General features: G+C 46.8%; 1 protein-coding gene across 7 annotated transcripts in view; it reads right to left on the bottom strand.

Annotated features, from left to right (window-relative positions):
• The window catches only part of CC2D2A (coiled-coil and C2 domain containing 2A), an 82,472-nt gene that overhangs the window by 38,912 nt on the left and 23,416 nt on the right, over positions 1-20,144 (bottom strand). For all 7 annotated transcript variants that reach the window (XM_081157294.1, XM_081157293.1, XM_081157295.1 and 4 more), the window contains 7 exons: positions 15,120-15,329; positions 14,060-14,166; positions 11,928-12,068; positions 8,944-9,100; positions 7,906-8,144; positions 6,541-6,718; positions 45-201 (listed from right to left, as the gene is read on the bottom strand). In XM_081157294.1, coding sequence (XP_081013420.1) covers positions 45-201; positions 6,541-6,718; positions 7,906-8,144; positions 8,944-9,100; positions 11,928-12,068; positions 14,060-14,166; positions 15,120-15,329 — 1,189 coding nt within the window. The remainder of the gene's footprint in view (positions 1-44; positions 202-6,540; positions 6,719-7,905; positions 8,145-8,943; positions 9,101-11,927; positions 12,069-14,059; positions 14,167-15,119; positions 15,330-20,144) is intronic.

Genomic DNA, 20,144 nt, shown 5'->3' with positions numbered 1-20,144 from the left:
ACAGTGGAACTGTGAGGCACTGAGGATGATCGGCTGTCCCATACCACTTCCAACTCCCTCGTGGTCCAGGGTCACATGCTGGTCGCTGCTAAACTCCACTTCTTCAATGGGAGCCCTCCCAGCAACAACGGTAGTTTCAGGAATAGGCAGAAACACTTCTGCCAGCAAGGAAGTGCCACTGTGTCCAACTGTTTCATATACCTGCAGTCGAGGGAGAGAAACAGCCCCATAAAACAGCCACAGAGCACCTACTGAATGGGGAGACATTCGCAAATGCTGTATCCTGTAAGGGGCTGATATTCAAAATATATAAGAAATTTATACAACTTAACACCCATAAAGCAAACAACCCAATTTAAACATGGGCAGAGGACCTGCAGAGACATTTCTCCGAAGAGGACATACAGACGGCCAACAGACAAGAAAAGATGCTCGACGTCACTAATCATCAGAGATGCAGATCAAAACCACACTGAGATGTCACCTCACACCTGTCAGAATGGCTCCATCAACAAACAAGTGATGATCCCTTTTCAAAACCCTGCTCCAGCTCCCTCCTCCCCTTCTCTGCTGAGCCTCTGGGAGGGAGCCTCCTTCATTTTCTCTGCCGTCACCCGTCGGGCCCAGTCGCCGGGTCCTCACGTCATCGCCCCACTGCGCTCTACCTGCCGGGTCATGGGCCACATCTAACATCTGGGTCATCTTCCCGTTTCTCACTGCGCTTTGCACGGAGCATTGGCTCAATGAAGCACTTGCTGGGCTGAATGTACAAACCACAGGTGGTTGCAGTGCAGTGAGGTGGATAAGAGAACAGGCTCTGGGGGCTGGGCCCCGGTTCTGCCCCTTTCTGGCTGTGTGACCTCAGCCAGTTACTTAATGTCTCCACACTGCAGGGTAATGGGGACAAAAATACAGCTACATGGAGGCTTGTGAGGATTCAATGAGCTCATCTACAAATAACGGTGCCTGGTGTGTTGCAATTGTCCAGTAACTATTGTCTTATACTAAACAGTATTAAAAACCAACACAGCTCAGCACATAGTGATGCCTCAGTTTGTCTTCTAGGGCTTTCCTCACAGTAATTAGTTCTCAGAGTGCAGAGATGTGTCAGATTTTGGACTTAGCTCTTCTTGACCATTATATACAATATGGTGAAATGAGCCTGAAATTCAGAGTCAAACAGAGCAGGGCTTGAATTCTGCTCTGCCGTTGACTTTCTTTGTGTTACTGAGTTTCTCAGTATCTCAGAAGCTCAATTTCTCCATCTTTAAAATCGGGAGAGTAAAAGTACCATGGTTTTCTTCAGGATAACATGAGATTGCATATGCAAAGAACCCGGTCCTGAGTAGACATTAGGTAAGTGTTATTGCCTAAAGATTTCCCCCATTTCCACGGGCCCTGCCTACTCAAACCCCCATCTTCTCCCATTGGGATGACTACGCCTGTGTCTACCACGCCCCGGGCGACCCATTTCCCTCCAGCAGCCGCTGTCCCTCTACCTGCCCTCAGCCACCTGGGTCCTCTGTCTGTACATCCTGGGAGGTCCCTGGACCTACTCCCCTTGGATCCTAGGGATGACCTCAGTAATCTGACTCACCCAATCATGTGTCATGGCCTTATGTCCATAAAGGACCAACGACAACCACAAAAGGGAGCTGGCAGCATTAACAAGGACCCTTTTCCAAAAGGGATTGGTTTTCCCACGCCCATAGCGCAATTCTGCCCTTGAGCCAGAGAAATCGGGGGAAGCCCTGGGAAGGGAAACTCAAGGAAGAGCCAACCGGGTTAAAAGGAAACTTTCCTACCTCAACCCAATGCCAGGAATACGAAAGCTCAACAGGATTGATTCATAAGGAAAAATCATCATGCTAAAAACTGTAAAAGCCACCCAGCAATATTACACAACAGTTGTTAGTTTGGGGGACTAAGGCGATGACTACGAGTGGCGATGTTACAGATGTGAGTGATAAACAAAGAAATGGGAGTCTTCATATCACAAGCTTTCTTATCTCTAAATCAAATTTCATTTTTGTAGAAGGCCAAGCATTTATTTTGGAAAGACCTCAGAGGTGGAGATTTCAAGACCTTTCTGGAAGGTCCCGCTCCAACTCCCCCGCCCCCCGAAGTCCAATCTTGCCCTTCCCTTGGGGCCAGCTTTGACTCTCCTCCGTTTTGCTTTCTTAAGCCAAACTGTCATCAAGTCCTGTCAAGCCCTCCTTTCCAGGCTGCAGTATGGCTTAGTTAATTCCTCCCTCCTGTCTCCAAGGCCAGGCCGAAGCATCCCCTCACTCCTGGCTTTCTGTACAGGACTTTTCTCCGGCTTTGAAGGACTGCCCGGGCACTCTTATCTCCAGCCTGTCTAGGAAGCAACAAGCCCCATGGTTCAATCCGCACAAGAAATCAAACATTGCAGCCCACGTGGTTCCCCTCCCGGGGCCTGTCCGTCGGCTCACAGCTGGGTTTTACATTTTTGTAGCTCTCTCTCTCTTATCTCCCAGCTGGGCTTAAAGTCCTGGAGACAGGGCCGGGCACCGTCCCTTCTACGCAAGCTTTCCAATTCTCCCCCACGTACCAGGCTCAGTGTTGGACACTCAGTTGGCCCTTGACACGCAAACAGCCAACATTTATGCCTTCCTGTTGGTTCGTCAGTTGATAAGTTATAGTTTTGAGAACCTCAGAACTTTTCCTGAAATAATTAGGGTCTAAACTTAGGAATTTGATAGCACTGGCCTAAGCTGATGCACTTAGGGCAATTTTTCTCACCCTCCTAAAGTTGCCAATAATTCTTAAACCTTCCCTAATTTAAGACTTGCAATTATATGTAAAATTTTCAAATGGCATAGTACTATTCCTAGAGAGTTGAAATACAGTACCCCCTAAATTAATTTCATGTGTAACTGTGACTCAATCATAAAAAATTATGCCATGAGCCATTAGGACATGGGATTTGATCAGTTACTACATATTTATAGATAGCTTAAGAACTTACCCAAAACTTCTTTCATTTGTAATTTTTAAAAGAAGATTACATGATTCAGCTATTTGGGTGGGGCTAAGCAATTGCAGATGAGTATATTCTAGGTATTATAAAATAAAGATTTGCTTGTTTACTTAAAAAATTCATTTCATAATATTTTAGAGAATTATAGTTTCACACTGCTTTAAAAAATTGTTTTGATTGTAACATCCACAGCAAGCTAATATTCAAGATAGTACACAGGAGAAAGTATAGGAGGCTTCTCATATTTTAGAATATCTATGAAATAAAAATATTGGTGGACTAGTGGAAGGCGGAGGAGGTCTTTCCTTCCAGAAAATTCAGAACTGACCAGGATGGCTGCCCAGGTGATGCAGTCAACAGAGGCATGGCTGGGTACCTGCCGGCAGGGGACGCCTTGCCTCCTGCCCTGTCTTCTGTTCCGTGGGGTGCCCCTTCCTACCTGCCACCTTTTCTGCTGCTGTCTCTTAGCTCATGCTAGCTGCCTGCCTGGTCTTCTCACGTTAATCTTGGTCTTCTCACGGCAGCCTTTCCTCTGCAGGGGGAATGGGGAGGGCGGGTTAGGACAGATCTCAAACCAGGGGGCAAACTGAGTAACGGGCCTTTGCTCCGCTGGAATGGAGACCAGGAGGGGCTCATATAGGGGCCCCCAGCAACCCCTTCCTTATTAAGGGCAGGCGACAGCAAGGTGTCACCTGGAGATTGTGTTCATTTACTTTCTCCATCAAGTTTTATTTTTCATGTAGACAGTTTTCCACATGCAGTGTAAGTCTTACTTTACATTGTAGGTTAAGTGCATGTGTCTGGGGCCAGGGGTGGGGTGGGTGTCCCTGTGTGAAGCGTGAAGGTGGGGGGAGAGAGGCTCCAGAGCCAGCAGAGTGCCACCCTCCGCCCAAGGGCTTTTGGATTCCAAAGCCCCTCGCCATCCAGACAGAAGGGGACTGCCCCAGGCTCCTTGCTGCAGGGGATCCCTGGCCCAGAAAGGCGGCTCCTGATCAGGTGGCAATGGTACAGAGAACACTAGGTCTTCCAATTTCAACCTGTCTGAAATGGGCCCCTGCCTTTTGATGGCGTGTCATAGTTGAAGTGGCTCGGGTAATGGTGCGCCTCACAGGGAGTGGAGATACAATGAAAGCTAGTGAAGGACCCAGACCCCCTCAGACGTGGCTTTGCTAAGACGGTGGAGGGAGGGGAACCCTTGGGGTGGCCCAGGCATCAGGCTCCACAGGGGCACCGGGAAGGTGGGAGGGGAGTCAGGTGGACCTGACAGCTGAGAGCAGGGGCGTTGGCACCAGGTATGCCCACCAGTCATCTGCCCAGAGGTGGCCCAGCTCACCCTCCCAGTGCAGAATCAGGTGACTTTTCACCCCCACCTTCAGGTACGATCACCTCATTTCACCCTCTGCATCCATATAGAGTTGTAAACCCGGGGGAACCAGTAGGAGTTTATAAAGGTTATTTTCCCACAAACGATATTTGTGAAGGGAAGTTTTGGACTTCAGGAAAACTCAGTTTTTCACCAAACCTCCAAATTTAACCCCTTTTCTGAAACCATCCTTTGCTTTAACAGAATGTCCTGCTTTCTCCTCTCATCCATATGGTTATGTTTAAGTTTAGTAGCAAATTAAGTTCTATTTTTTCAAGTTCCAGAATATACAGGCATTTCCTTAAAAATTAGATGGGGTTTAAAGGAATCATATGAGTGACTGGACTAAGCCAAGTTCTAAAATTTTTAAAAAAATTTAAAAATTCTTCAGTTGTGTAGATATCAATGCTGCTACCAGCGCGGCAAAGGAATTTGGGCTGCGTTGCGCGGCTCGGTGCTTTGGGAATGAGGATCACCCTCTACCCTCGCCACCCCCAGGTCACAAACGAAAACCATGGGACAAAATCGCCACCGTCTCTGGGAACATCCCAATGAGAGGCGCTTGACCTTGGGTGTCCAGTGCTGACCCTACCGGGGTGCCCACCCTGTTTCTTGGCACCTCTACTTCTTTCTGAGCATGTTTACTATGCTTCCTTCCCCTTGTCAGAAGGCCCCCCTGTCTTGTGTCTCAAGCTTCTTCTCCCAGGTTTAGAAGGTTTTTAACTACTGAGCAGTCTGGGCAGGGTTGTGTTCAAAATGCTGAACAGCACCCGCGGCCAAGCGCGAACCAATCGGAGGAGATTCCAGCCACTTGCGGGAACAGGGTCTCGGGGGCTTCAGCTGGTCCCCTGTGGGGAGGTGGGGGAGGGCCTTGGGACTAAGGTCCATGTGGCCAGGGTGGCATTTTGGGGGATCCAGGTCGGCAGCCACCTACCGTTTGGTACAGAAGTATTTAAATATTTTAACAGGTAGTGGCTGCTAGAGTGCTGTGTTGAGAAGGATTCTGAAGTGATATCCGGGCTCAGTGGAGATAAAAGGGGCACCGTCAAGTCGTCGTTTCTGGAAAGGGTGGTGGAGGGGAATGAGAACTTTCTGCATTAGTGGCGGATAAAGATGAGTGATTCTGCACACGTGGTGCGCGGCAAATATGTGTGCTGCATATCTGCAACCCTGGTTAACAGCCCTGTTAGTATCGTAAAAGATAAATTCTATTAGCACTGGAGACAGGGTTCACCATGAACACAGCAAGTCTAAGGCACTGTAGTGGGTTGAATAGCGTGTCCTCTAAAAATCGCTGTCCACCTGGAATCTAGAGTGTGACCTTATTTGGAAACGGCATCTTTACAGATGTGATTAGTTAAGGATCAAAATGAGCTCCTATTAGATCAGGATGTACCTTAAGTCCAGCGAGAGTATCTTTGTAAGAGACAAAAAGGACACTGAAATACAGAGAAGGTCACGTGAAGACAGAGGCAGAGACTGGAGTTATTCCACCATCAGCCAAGGAACTCTCAGAGCCACCAGAAGCTGGGAGAGGCCAGGAAGGACTCTCCTCCAGAGCTTCTGGTGGAAGCATGGCCTTGCTGACACCTGGATTTCAGACTCAGGGCCCCGAGGATTGTGAGAGTCAATATCTATTGTTTTAAGCCACCAAATATGTGTTGCTTAGTATGGTAGCTCTAGGAAACTAAAACAGACAGAGATAAATATATTGCTAATGGTGAGATTTAAGCTAGTAGGGAGTTTTATTTCTGGGGGGATCCTAACACCTGTAACCCCCACTCCCAATGCCCCTCACAACCACCTGTGATTATAACGTAATTGATTTCTCTGGTACATTATGCCAGGGTCCTTATAGAGGGTGAGACTGAGGCTCTCCTTAGATGAACAAGCCAGAGATTCTTCCCAGCGCCCCCTCCCTCAGCCCCCCTCTTCTCCAGGCACACCCTTGAGCACTGTGGCCAGAGTTACTGTCAGCATTTTCAGGGGGTGAGTTCTGATAACAGGCTTCCTTCTGCCAAGACCTTAGGAACAGACATGTCCAGGAGGAGGCTGACCTCTGTTCCCCTTGAGAATCTACCAGGAAGCCGGCGTAGCCGATGGGCCATTTCAAACCATCTCGCACCTGCAATGACCAAAATATTCTTGGGACAGTGACTATCATTAAAATGCATACCTGCAGCTTTAAACTCTCCGGCCAGTTGACTATCTGCAAATTGAAGATCTGTCCAAAGTGAACTCGGAAATCTGCCCCAAGTGGCCGACTTTCTGTCCGGGACACCTCCTTGTTGTTGAAGATAACCTTTAAATACACCGAGCGCCTCTTGACATCCTCCCTTCGTAAGGCCTCCGCCCTGCAGAGACCACCAGCAGGTGAGGTTCGTACTGACTGCCCAGCGTAACTGGAGTGCTTGGCAGATGGGCACTGAACAGGGCAAGGGACACTGGAAGCGACTCTGCCAGTCACGGTAGCCCTCACTGAACCAAAGTAACCCCAGGTCCTGCAGAGCTTCATAAAAGTAAGTATTGTGATGTGGAGTAGGGGGCCCAAGAAGGCCTTAAGAACAGGGCCAAGCATTGCTCTACAACAGCTTCCTTAATTTTTTCAAGCAAACCTTACATTTGCATCCCAAAGTTTTAAGTAAACAGAAACATACTAGTTATTAAATGGAGAGAATTCAAACCATAACGGGTAGTAGTGATTTATATTTGGGTGGGACATTTTATTCTAAAAATATGATAGCATATCGTAGCAGTTAGGTCATGGCCACGCGTCCCCAAGATTCAAGCTGGTTTTTAACACTTTCTGATGGTGAATGACTGCTCCCTGGATGTGGGAGATCAAGAAATATCCCTTATTTTTAAAGGTCATTTAAATTCCAAGAAAAGGTATCCTTGGAAAGTATATTATTCTTAAAGCCAGCAAGTTAAAAAAAATATCAAAACCTCCAAGAGTGGCTTTTAATTTTATTGTGTCTATGTGCAGAGATGCCCACCCAAAGCTCCAGCTATTGGTTGAGTCAGTGGCTGCTGGAGCTTGTTAAGGGAGGGTAGGCTTCAGACGGCCAGACTGCGTGTCCACAGCTCCCGTGGCCGGCTCCGCAAGGCCAGCAACGGCAGAAGCTGGCCTCTGGGGCAGCCGAAATCAGGGCTGAGGAGAGACCCAGTGCCTGTCTCGGGGACAGGGGTGCGCTACCAGTGGACAGGCGACACACATGAGGTTACCTATAAAGGCTCCAAATCAAAAGCCATGCGGGCAGCAATTGTGAAGAGCGCCCCCTAGAGGCAGCTTCGCGTCACGGGCTCCTGGGCAGCCAGCAGGGATGCGCTCATTAGAGAAGGAACCGGGTGGAATCGCCAAAACAGTGACAGATATGGGCAGTTTCATGCGGGTCAACCAGATGTACGTTTACAGAGAGCTGACGATTCTCCTGACTGCGTGGTGTCGGTCGGGAGGCGTACAGGAGATGCACACCCCACAGTGTGTGAATATGTGTGCACACGTGCACGGGTAAGTCCGAATGTCACACGTCAGCCTCACCTGGGACACTGGTCGTTGGGCGTCACGCTCCCCGCCAGGCTCAGCTCCGGGACCAGCGTGGGCTCCCCGGGCCGCCTCCTGCTGCGGGCGGCCCTCTCCCGCACCTGCTGCTCCAGCGCGGCCCGGTCGGTGGGCTCCGGAGGGAGGGGTTTCACAGGATCCTGCCCGGGAAGTGGCTCCTCCGCCTCGTCCTCGGGATGTTCTTCGACTGCGTGTTTCTTTTTCTTTCCCTTGGCCCTCTGTTGGGGACGAGCAACCTTATGTCAAACGGAAATGTTGGAATTCCACTGAAGAGCACAGGCTTCAGGATCGGAGGCCTGCGGGCAAAGCCAGCTCCTCCTCGACCAGCTGCGGGCCCTGGGCGGGGAGGAAGCCCCTGGCCTCTCCCTGCCTCGGGTTTCTCAGGTATGAAATGAGGACAATCATGAGAAAACCCTTCCAGGGCCGCTGAAATGGGGTAATTAGTGCCCGTAAAGCACTCATCACATGCCCGGCCCCTAGAAAGAGCTTTAAAATGTTAGCTATTCATATGATCGTTAACATCGGTTCTCAAGGCCAAGGGCACATCTTGAAATTAAAGTAAGGCTGGCATTGCAGGTCACCCTCATCAATGACTTACTGCCCTTGAAATTAGTTGTGCAGGTGATGTGTGCAAGGTTATGTAGTTTTCTGAGGGAGACCGGTGAGCATTCATGCCCCACATTCAGTGGGATGACTCGTGTAAAATGCTTGACGTGTACATGAGCAATTACAGTTGCTACTTGTTTGTCCCCCAAAGGGCCTCGGCCTGCTAAGAGCTTTCTGTGGAAGAGACGCTCTGGTTTCAGCTAGCTCCGCGGCTTCTGTAGCAAGTGCATGCATGAGCCAGTCCACTCGCTTGCTCTTCTGTCCCCTGCGAGGGGCAGGGAGGGAGCCAGCAGAGCCAGCGGGGGACCCCAGTCTGCTTGCCCAGTTTCCCTCCTTCTGCCTCATGGGGTGCCCCCAGGCCGTCTCCCCCCCAGGTCAGCCCAGTCCGAGGCTGAGCCTCCGCGTGCAAACCTGGGCCTTCTTCCAGGCTCTCCACTGCTGGTAGGCGGCTCTGTACCCCTCCATCTTCTGCTGGTACTCCTCCGAGCATTCTTCCAGCAATTCGCTTACTTCAGCTTGAATTTCTGCTTCATATGCGTCTTCATCTGCTTTCTGGTCCACTTTTTCCCTTTAAAATAATTTGCAGTGCCTTGGTTATTTCTTGAAATTAATTAATAGAGTAATAATAACAGCAGACTCCTGCACCAGGCTTGTTTTGTGGTAGGCCCTCTTCTAAATGGGGTTGTTGCAGAGCAGTCCAACCCCAGATGCAGGGACTTATCATCTGCATTTTACACACGAGGAGACAGAGGCACAGAGAGGTTAAGTAACTTGCCCAAGAACACATAGTGGTGATGGAAGAGCTGGAATATGAGCCCAATCTCTTTACCGCTAAGCAACAATGCTGCTCCAAGCTAAATGACCCAGATGGAAACACTGACACGGTGCTCGTAACTCTCCCCCTATAGCGGCAGAAGGTCACCGAGTTGTCCTATTAGTTCTTTACATCTCTGAGGACCCACTTTGCCATGTTGCTACTGAGTCCCTAAAACCACTTTTTGACTTTGGGTGGACGATCTGAGGCTTTCTTGGATGGTTCTGCTGACACTCCAGCAGGAGCTCGGCTCAGCCCAGGGCAGGGTTTCCCAAGGTGTGTCCTGTAGAAGAGTAGTTCTGTGAGATGCCCTACGAAAAGGTGCTGCGGCCAGGTCAGCCTGAGGTCAGACGAACGTGAGAGGTCCTTGCTCAGCTCTGCAGAGCCCTTTATCTGTTACTGGACAGTGTGACTCTCTAGGAGGGGGATGGTCAACATGCCTGCCCAACAGCACATCCCACCCAGAGCATCCTGCCCAGCACTTGGAGCTGTTGCCACTGACTGCCTGTGCTTATCTCCTAAAGTGACCACTTCAGATCAGTGCCATATGGCCTCTTAAGGTCCCTCATCCCTTTTAGATAAATGTAGTCAAGTGCCTAGAGCTGACAAGTGTTTGCTATGCAACAGTGTGGCCTGGTGCTTTAGCAATTAGCAGTTCCCCAAGGTGACCTAGAGGTGACCTGAAGGGTAAATTTTCTATAAATTTTAGTTTATCCTAAACTTAGGAAGGAAGGAAGAAGAAAACAATCTTGTAAATATTTATGTTCTGCTTCGAGGTTAGAGGGGTAGCCTGGGAGACGGAATTTAGAAGTGGAGACTGGAATTTCTGGGAGATATTCATGGTTTCTGTGGGAGAAACTATCTGAATTTTTCATGAACTAATATTCAGTGAGCACCCACTAAGTGGCAGGTGCTCTGTTGGGGACCAGAGATCTAATGGCAACAAGGTCCCTAACCTCACAGAGCATAGTGTCACCTTTGTCCTGGAACCTGTAGGAGGCCTTCTCAGCCTCATGAGGATTACAACCCCCCCCAAAACCACAATTCACAGCATCTTTGGCTGAAACATGGCTGACTTCAAAGCAAAGCATCAGCTAGTTGCCCACATTCGTCACTTTTCATGTTGGTGTGAGGGCAACTTATTCGGAGGAAACAGTCAGGAGGGCACCGGTGCCAACAGAGACACTCTTAGATTAATGTACAGGACTTGGCCTTTCTGTGGTAACTGTGCTCTTGATCATGGATCAAAGTCTAGTGAGTGGGGCTTCATTAGCATAAACACGAACAGAGCATAGCTTCCCCACACCATACCCAGGTCATTCCAAGTGGGTAGAGATGGACGTGAAAGACAGAGCTGTAAAGACCGCAGGAGACGACATATAGACAACGTAGACCATCTGCATGACTCCGGGAGGGTTTCTCAGCAGATACAAAAAGCACGACCATAAAAGAAAAGACTAACATATTCTTTTAAAAACTAAGACCTTCTACTCATCAAAAAGCAGCAGAAAGAGAGTAAAAAGACAAGTTCAGATGGGAGAGGCCACCTGCGGCACCCATCATTTACAAAGGTCTTGTGAACAGGGTGCCCTTGAACTCCTACAAATTATGAAAAAGATAAAAAGACAAACAATCCAGTTCGAAAATCAACAAAAGCCTTGGAGAGACACTTCATAGAAGAGGAAATCACGATGGTCAACTCACGTGTGGGAAACAAAAACTAAAACATGCCATCAGATTGGCACAACGTTCACGTTCGACATCAGGCGCGATGGGTGATAAGGGTGACGTGAGCCCACGGGAACACAGGTCAGAGGATAAATCAGCTCAGCCACCTGGGAAAAATGTTTGGATTCTGCATGGAAATATTTAGCAAAGTGCCTCCCTTAAGGCTGGATGGTTTCATTCCAGGTACACTCTGGAAAACTTAGGCACATGTACCCTAAAAGCCATGCACCCGAAAGTGTCCACAGAAGTGCTGTTTGTAACAGTTGAAAAATGGAATCAACTCAATGTCCACCGGCAATAAAATGGACAAACCCTTTAACAGTCATATAATGGAGAATTACAAAGCAAATAATCTATAGCTGTGTGCACAGTGTAGGTGAGTCTCACATAGTATCAAAGAAACATGCGTGTACTCACTCAAGAATACACACAATATAGTTCTATTTGAGTCTCACATAGTATCAAAGAAACATGCGTGTACTCACTCAAGAATACACACAATATAGTTCTATGCGTGTACTCACTCAAGAATACACACAATATAGTTCTTATAGTTCTATAAGTAAAAGATGATATATTCCTAGGGATTACATATGATGGCAGACCTATAAATAAAATCAAGGAAACACTGGTCCTAATAGTCCAGAAAAGGTTACTTGGGGACTGAGGGGTGAAGCTGGGGCTGGGGACAGGGGCCACCACGCGACGCTCCACCTCTGAACCTGGGGCGTGGTTACATGGCTCTTCATTTGTAAGTATTTTTTGTAATTACTTTTTAAACCGTATCTATGTTTTATACATTTTTCTCTATGCATGATATAACCCAATAAAACAATTTTTGAAAAGAGCCTACTTTCTCAAAACGAGTTTCAAGGGTGTGTTTGTAAACCTCTGGAACTCTCGCAGGGACTTCATTTCTTTCCAGACTTTTATGATGCTCTTAAGCAACATGCGATCTTTTTCTTGCTCAGCATCACGGAGTTTTCTTGTTTGCCTACAAGATAAAAAATACACACACACACACACACACATACACACGTTATTTAGGTGTGTTTGCAGATTTTAAAAAAACTAATAATGCTATAGTGATTGCCTATTTAAGAGCTACAATATCTCTTCAGTACTAGGAAAGCAAAACATGAATGCAAATTTGAAGACATTGGGCTGTTGATCCGTTTTGAGAGGCTATTTGATTTTGTTTTTTGCGAGGGGAATCTGACTTCTACTTCACTAAATTACCTTTTAAAATTATTACTAACACAAAGTACCCTTCATCCAATCGCCACCACTGACGCTATAAAAATTAAGGGCCCAGTAAACGCAGTTTTCATGGACCAAATGATTGTAAACATAGGGGAGCATGTTGCTGTCCCAGTTGGCAGCTAATATATTCAGGTCTCAGGTCTCCCTTTAGGAGAGGAAGCAGTGTTAGAGCATGCCTCGGCGAGTGCGGTGCAACTAGAGGAACAATATTTTCGGCCTGATTTGAAGAGGCATCCTTGGAAAATGCTTCCATGTTCATTTCCATTATTCAAAGTGTTTGGCAATTATCTAATGGCTTACTTTAACCTCTCTCTACAAATGACAGCCCAACCCAGAACCCAAATGTACTCTATTATATCTTTCATTCATTAATTAGACAATTTTTTTTTCTTGAGCAAGTACCAGGTGTCATCCTGGGGGATTCGGAAGTGTCTAGGAGACAGAAGGGGTCTCTGTCCTCAGGAAGTTTAGCTCAGGAGGCAGACACATAGATAAATGACTATTACATACAATGTGAGATTGGCCTAAGAGAGTGTTTCAGGAATGAGCACCTCCTGGCCTCCAGAAGGAAGGCCTGAGTCTGGGGGTTGTACTTGTGATGGCTGGTGGCGTTGGGAAAGGAAGATGACAGCCAGTTAGTTGTTGGGTGGCCGAGATTCAGGACTCTTTGAAGGCCGTGGAAAAGCAAGAAAGCAGAGAACTAGAATAAGAAGCAGTCTTCTTGAGGAGCCGCTAGGCATTGTGGTTAAGGGCACAGAAGTGGGAACCAGACCACCCAGGTTTAAGTCCTGGCTCTATCATGTACTAGCCGGTATGTGTCTTTTCTTTCCATGTGTACCACACGTGTGTGCCTAGGACAATGAGTACTGTGTCAGGTGTTATGTGGGTTTAGTAAACTGCATCACACAGCAAGCATCCGCTTACACCTGGATTTAATACACACACACACACACACACACATATATATATTGATTGATTGATTTTAGAGAGAGAGGGAGGGAGAGGGAGAGAGTTAGAAACATCAGTGAGAGAGCAACAATGACCAGCTGCCTCCTGCATTTCCTCTACCAGGAACTGGGCTCACAACCCAGGCATGTACCCTGATGGGGAATTGAACTGGTGACCTCCCGGTGCATGGGATGACACTCAACCAACTGAGCCACACCGGCCAAAGCTACACCTGAATTTTTAAATTCAACATTGTTTCATCCACATCGATACCTGCAGATCTAATTCAGTCATTTCAACCATGGTATAGACGTTCAGTGTAACTCTAGCAGATGTGTTCATTGCTATGTTATTTCTAGTTTCTGATTTTTTAAATGATGCTGTGAAATCCTTGCACACACCTCCAGGTGCACATGTGCACATGGCTCCTTGGAGGGCACACAACTGGAGCAGAATTGCTGGGTCCTTGCTGATGTGCATTTCAGCACTTTGCTTGTCTATGGCCAGGCTGTTCCCTGAGGTGGGGGCTGTCGCAGTATTTGTTCACACCAGCAGAGTGTGCAAGTGACAACATCCTCCATCCCCATTCTTTTACTGGGCTTTGAATTTGGTGTTAATATGATAGATATATCTCACTGCTTTTTTTGGCTTAATTTCACATGTGTTCAGTGCATTCAGAAAAACTCTGAAAAATGAGTTCTCAACAAGTACACATCAACGAGGGAAAAAAGTTACAACTACAGACTTTACTCACCGAATTTCAGATTTACTCACCGAATTTCAGATTTATACTCATTGATGGCTTTTTGGGTTATATCAACAGACCTATCAGTTTTTGCTGGATCAAGGCCCATCTCAACAGCATTTCTTAGAGCTTGGAGCTTAAAAAGACATGGATACAAGTTTTGAGTTAGACTCTCTCCTTCCTACTTCAGGTAATGTGCCTGGACCCTCCTATGAAATGACCCACCCACAAAATGACCCAAGGACCCTGTGTTGTGAATGGATGCCCAAGCATCCAGTTGTCTTCAAGCTTTCCCCAAAATGAACTGTGACAAAGAGCTATTTCTCCTATTCTTAAAAAGAAAAGTAATACTAAAGAACATTGCATGTCTGTCCTTGTTCTGTGGCCCAGATAATCAAGGGGCTCATGAGAAATGCTACTTTTATGTGCATGTCTCAGGAACAAGGTTTCTTTCAAGGCTAAAAGTGGATCTTTCTGGGTCCTGGACCTACAATGATATTCTTGTGATGTGAAGAGATCATAAAATAATAGACTCATAAAAGGAGGTATCATGGAGTTATCTTTTTGGGGGGACAGTAAGTCTCAACGTCAGGGTATAAGACTAAAATTGCCTATAGTAAAAATTATTTATGAAAATTCCACAGGATAGGGTTACACTGGAAACAAATCTAAAAGGGATGTCCATTCCTTTGAGCATCAGTTGAAACAACTCACTTGTGTCTACGCGCTACGTTATGGGAAATTACATATAAAAATGAGAATGTCTCTACGGACAGAGCAATTCTCAAGGTTTGAACAGCCTCAGCACCTGATATCACATAAGCGAGACACAGCCAAGCATCCTCTATCTAATGTCCACTCCTGGCAGGCGACATCACTGGCTGCACAGATCTTCCTCTTTAAGCCACTGGACTGGCACACGTTCAAGTGCACCGTCACATCCTTTCTTTGCCTCTAGGTACAACATATCAAGCCCCCTAGAAAGAGGGACCAGGCGAAGGAGGCCCACGAATGACTGCTGCTGGAGGTGTTTCTGTTCAGGTCATCAGAAGAGCCAACCCCGCCAACAATAAGGGTGGAAGAGTTTACCTTATCGGTAAGAAATTTTGCCTTGTTTCTCTGGCGTCTTGCAAGGAACTGGTCATATAATTGGGCCAGCTTGGCTGCCAAAACATGCTCCCGGCTAAAACAGGGGTGATGGGTAAAGATTAACCCTGAAATATCAATGTCCAGCTGGAAATTTTCAGGAGGGTCTCCAGGTCCAATCATATGTTGAGTTTTCTGCACGTATCTGACCGCCTGCCAAAGAAAGCGGAGTGTAGGGGACACAGTTACTTACCAGTAATGATCTGATAGGCAAGGGAAGACAGTCAGATGCAAAACACCTCCAACCTGGCCAAGCAGGAGAATGATGCCCATCCTGTTTCCTGGAGGTGTTAGGGGCCTGCTCTTTTTGGAATATTTGAAAGGCAACATGACAGACCAGAGTGAGAAAGGAAACCATTTTTATCTTGTCTCCAAGGTTTTTTAGGTTTTCTCTGACTCAAGTCAGTCCTAATCTTTGTCCTGCAGACTATCCTTTTTCTTAGGTTTTGTAGCTGGTGACTTGAAATTATTTTGACAAGAGAAGCACAGACTCTGGTCCAAACTGGTCATTACTGGGATCATAGATATACTCCCCATGTGCATAGGAACAGCAGCAGATTGAGGTGGAGAGGCTGAGTGTGTGGAAAACAGGAATGGAAATTTCCACTGGGACTTTCCTGGGTCACCTGGTGTCTAGTGTGTCCGATCAATCTCTCTGTTTATTCCATAAAATCTTTAAGATATGCTACATCGATCACCACTGCTTTGTGGGAGTCTAGGTTTTGAGGTTGGGAGGTCCAAGGCGGGGAGACCTTTCTGATTTTGTGTCTTCGTTTATGCAGACACTGGCTGATCGGGATCTGGGCTTTGAGACACATCACTCGACCCTCCCTTTTTGCAGAATGCAGCTTTTGGAAGCTACTTACACTGTCTGGAAAATGATTATATAAGATTCTGTGACATAAATATGTTATTTATAAGTTACGAGAGGTTGTAAACACTCTAGTAAGAATTGTATCGTCTGTCCTTCGTAAATTGTGGGTAACGTTCAGTAATCTCTTCACTTAATTCCTCTTCATGGCATCATGTAAAGATGCTGAGCTGGGGCTAGAGGCCTTGGGTTCCAGCTCTGGCTCTAACTCTAACTTGCTCTGGAGCCTCGGTCAGGTCGCTACACATCCCTGAGCCTCTATTTCTCCATCTGTAGAAATGGGAGGCTGAGGAAGAAGACTCAGTTAGCATTTTGTAGGCCATTAGGCATCATATAAATCACTTCACATATACCATCTCATTCCTTCCACAAAGATGAATGGGGTCTGCAACTTGGTGGGCCTCAAGCAGCCCTCGAGTTAGAAGGAGGCCTGGGATCCGATCTTTATAACACGAGGCGGGAAAGATACGGCCTGGGGTGTGCAGGGGGAGGCTGGGAAGCCCCGGAGAGGGGACTCCGCAATCCTATGATTGTAAGATTCTGACATTCTCCCCTGTCAGACCAAGAGCAGAAAAGGGAGGTCCAGATTGTGTGTGCATGTACGTGTGTGTGTGCATGTACGTGTGTGTGTGCATGTACGTGTGTGTGTATGCATGTACGTGTGTGTGTGTGTGTGCATGTACGTGTGGGGGGGTGGGGGGTGGGGGGGGTGTGTGTACACACTTACATTCTGTGCTCCCACTGGTTATATAGTGTGATCTGCTTTTCAGTTACTATTAGTCATAGAAATAGGCCAGGCATTCGCACTTACAGCAAAGCATGTACACGAGTCGTCATTTACCAGTAAATCTGTCGTAGTTTTGTGTTGCTGGCTGCTTTGTACTGATAAGAGTATATGAGTTTATTCTTTCTAGCCATTTAATTTTATACTTTGCCCTCCCCCCAGATTCGTAGACTACTAATGTATATTTAGGACTTATAATTTCCTGCGAGACTTCAGTAGAGTGTATCCTGCATTGATTTTAATAAAATAGCAAGTTTTCTCCTATAAAAAAGCATTTAGTCTGTCTTTAATGAGAAGACTGGTAGATTTTTCGTTTTAAAAAAAGAAGTCCTTGTAAACCAGGCTGTGTTTACAAGTACGGCAGGCTCTAACAGGAAAGGACTGACTATGTCTCAGTCCCTCCCCAGATATGCTGAATTGAATCTCCATTTGCATTTGTAGGGCAGAAAGACCACCCTGTACTGGTAATATTCCACCAATATTTTGCACCTTGTGAAAGCCCTTGTTCTGGCCATTAAGGTCTTTACATTTAGGTGGCAACAATGGAAGCCTGTTTCTTTCCTCTTTTATTCTAGTAAAAGTACTCAGTTATCACCTGCACTCATGTGAGAAGTTTCTACTCTGCATGTGGTCGCTATGTGTCTTGTGATCACCCAGACCACCTGGAACTTAAAACACTCCCACCTCACTAAGACAGGTACAACTGAACATCACGCCATAGGCCTCGTGGAACATTCCCCCCCAGCTGATTTGCTCTTGCTGGGTCTTGCCTTGCCTTTCTTTACATGGGGCTCTGAGATCACTCAGGGTGTGGCTCTCAGGTTCTGTCTTGTACTCTTCTTGGTGAGTAATCAACGTTGGTAGCACAGTTTTAATTACTTAAACTATCACCTGGGGCGCCTGTACTTTGTATCCCCTTCCCCAGATCTGCATCAGCCCGTGTTCAAATGATTATTGGTGGTCTCTGCCTTACGCTGAGCTCAGCTAAGTAAAAGTAGCTTCCAGAACTCTTGGTAGTCATTGGGTAAGACCACTCAAAAGACCCCAACTTCCTTCCTACAGGGGAGAAAGACCCCCTGAATTGTTGTCTTTCTTTTTGATATATCTGTGTGTACATATGTACCCTGGGAAAATAGTAGCTACAGAGTCTGAATCCAGCCCAGAGCCTGCAGGAGCTTCTAGGGCCATTGTCCTGGTCTTTCTTGGGGATGTTTCTCATTCTCTCTCTCCAGGAGGGGAGGGGGGGAAACAGGGGGGCAACGACACATATGTGCCACTTACAACTGATGTCTGTCCTTGAGGTTAATTATGTGAGCCTTGGGGAAAAATACTACGCTTTTCCTCTGGAGTCCCTAAGCCTAGGTTAGGAAGGGTCACGCCCCCTAACACATAGAGAATTCTGGCCTCCCTGCAAATGTGGTTATATATATATGTATTTACATATATATATAACCACATTAAATTAATTAATTAATTTAATCCTTACCTGAGGATGTTTTATTGATTTTAGAGAGAGAGGAAGGGGGGAGAGAGAGAAAGAGAGAGAGAGAGAGAGAGAGAATCATCGATGTGAGAAACATCAACAGCTTGCCTCCTGTACCTGTCCTGACCAGGGATCGAACCCAAAACCTAGGTACATGCCCTGACCAGGAATCGAACCCACAATCTCTTTGGTGTGTGAGATGATGCTCCAATCACTGAGCCACCCAGCCAGTCAAACCACATTTTTAAAAAGGACTGAGATACACAGGTAAACAGTAAACTTACTAGGTAACTTGTTATGAAGAAACAAAGAGATAGGCCTAATACTGGCTCCCTCGAATTTAAACCCCTATGCTTCTCTCTTATACACTCGACCACATTCTCCCTACTTTGCTGTGTTCGAAGGCTACCCTCTAAGGAATGACCTTGGCAGACATCAGCCCCTTTGGGTTTCTCTCTTCTCTAACTTCTTTTGCTCTGTGATGCTGGATAACCAGCCCTCCTAGTGGGACTATTCTTTCTCTACTTTCTTATTTCTGCCCACAAGATAGGAAGATCTCCCCTCTCAAAAGCACTGGGAGGGAAGGGAACCCTCTGTGCTTCTCCCCCCCTCCGCCATCCACAGGCTAGAGGGAAGGAAGAATGTGCCCGATTGGCAAGTCAAGCGGAGCCCCAGACCCATTGGTCCAGGTCCTCTGCTGGGCAAAGTGACCGGTAGCTCTTAGCTCTCTCCAGGAGAGCCTGCTCGCCGGCCCCCGTGTTGTCCTGGGCACTCCACGTCTGGGCTCACGGGGCAGTCCTCTAGCTGCTCAGCTTGTGTCTAGATGGGGAACATAACTCATGGAAGACGGAGCAGGAAGACTATCTGGCCTTGGTTCCAGGTCACTCCACCATCCAGTGTTGCCCTCTGTGGGACAATATCTGCACCCCTCTGAATCCTGTGCGTTTCCAACGAGCTCAGAACTTCTCAAGGAGACAGATGAGATTCATTGGCTCTAATACCCCACTCTCCACAGTAATGATGCTTCTGGTTTCTAACTTTAACCCATAACTTAGTGTTTCACTGTATCTGTGCTGTATGCTGTAATGGATGGGCAGATGAAGAGAGAGACTGATGGATCCTTATGTAGATGTATAAGCTGAGGCTGTCTTGATCACTGATTTTATCATGTGTCTTTGTCATGTAAGCAAATCGATAAGACCCTCATGGACTAGGACGGAGGTTTATGATTGTTTTGTAATCTACACCCAGGATCTCATTTCTGCACAAAGAAGCCACTTGTCAATACTTGTCTGTAATCAACAATATTTTATAAAAATTCACAATTTTAAAAGGCACACATATATATTATCTCAATACTTTCAATGATCGTATGAGGTAGGGAAGATTATTATTATTTTTCAATGAGGGAAACGGGTGCAGAGAGGTACAGGGACCTGCCCAAAGCCACAAGATCCTTGACAGAATGGCGGACTCCACGCTGTGTCTTCTCTGTTCATCACCCACTTTATAGAATGATCACTATCTCCCCTCATTCTGTTTTACTTTATCAGCTGAAATGTTACAAATCTACGCTTACACAGGTTTCTGAAGGAGGAGACCCTTGCTCAGGAAGCAAGAGCAATGTAATTAAATGAGAAGACAGGCAACTCTGTCCATATAACACTAGGCGGCCCTCACTGAGCCCTGTTCCGGCACTTACAAGTATTATCTCAACCAACCTGCCCAAGGATTCCAGGAGATAGGTGCTATTATGACGCCCACTCTACAGATGAGTAAATTGAGACAAAGATCCAAGTCTGCCCTCCGGGGAGCTTAGTGCCAGGACTC

The sequence above is a fragment of the Miniopterus schreibersii genome, assembly GCF_964146895.1.
Source record: "Miniopterus schreibersii genome assembly, chromosome: 1".
Lineage (NCBI taxonomy): Eukaryota > Metazoa > Chordata > Mammalia > Chiroptera > Miniopteridae > Miniopterus > Miniopterus schreibersii.
Note: the sequence above shows the minus strand (reverse complement) of the source record. Positions and strands in the feature narration are given on the sequence as shown.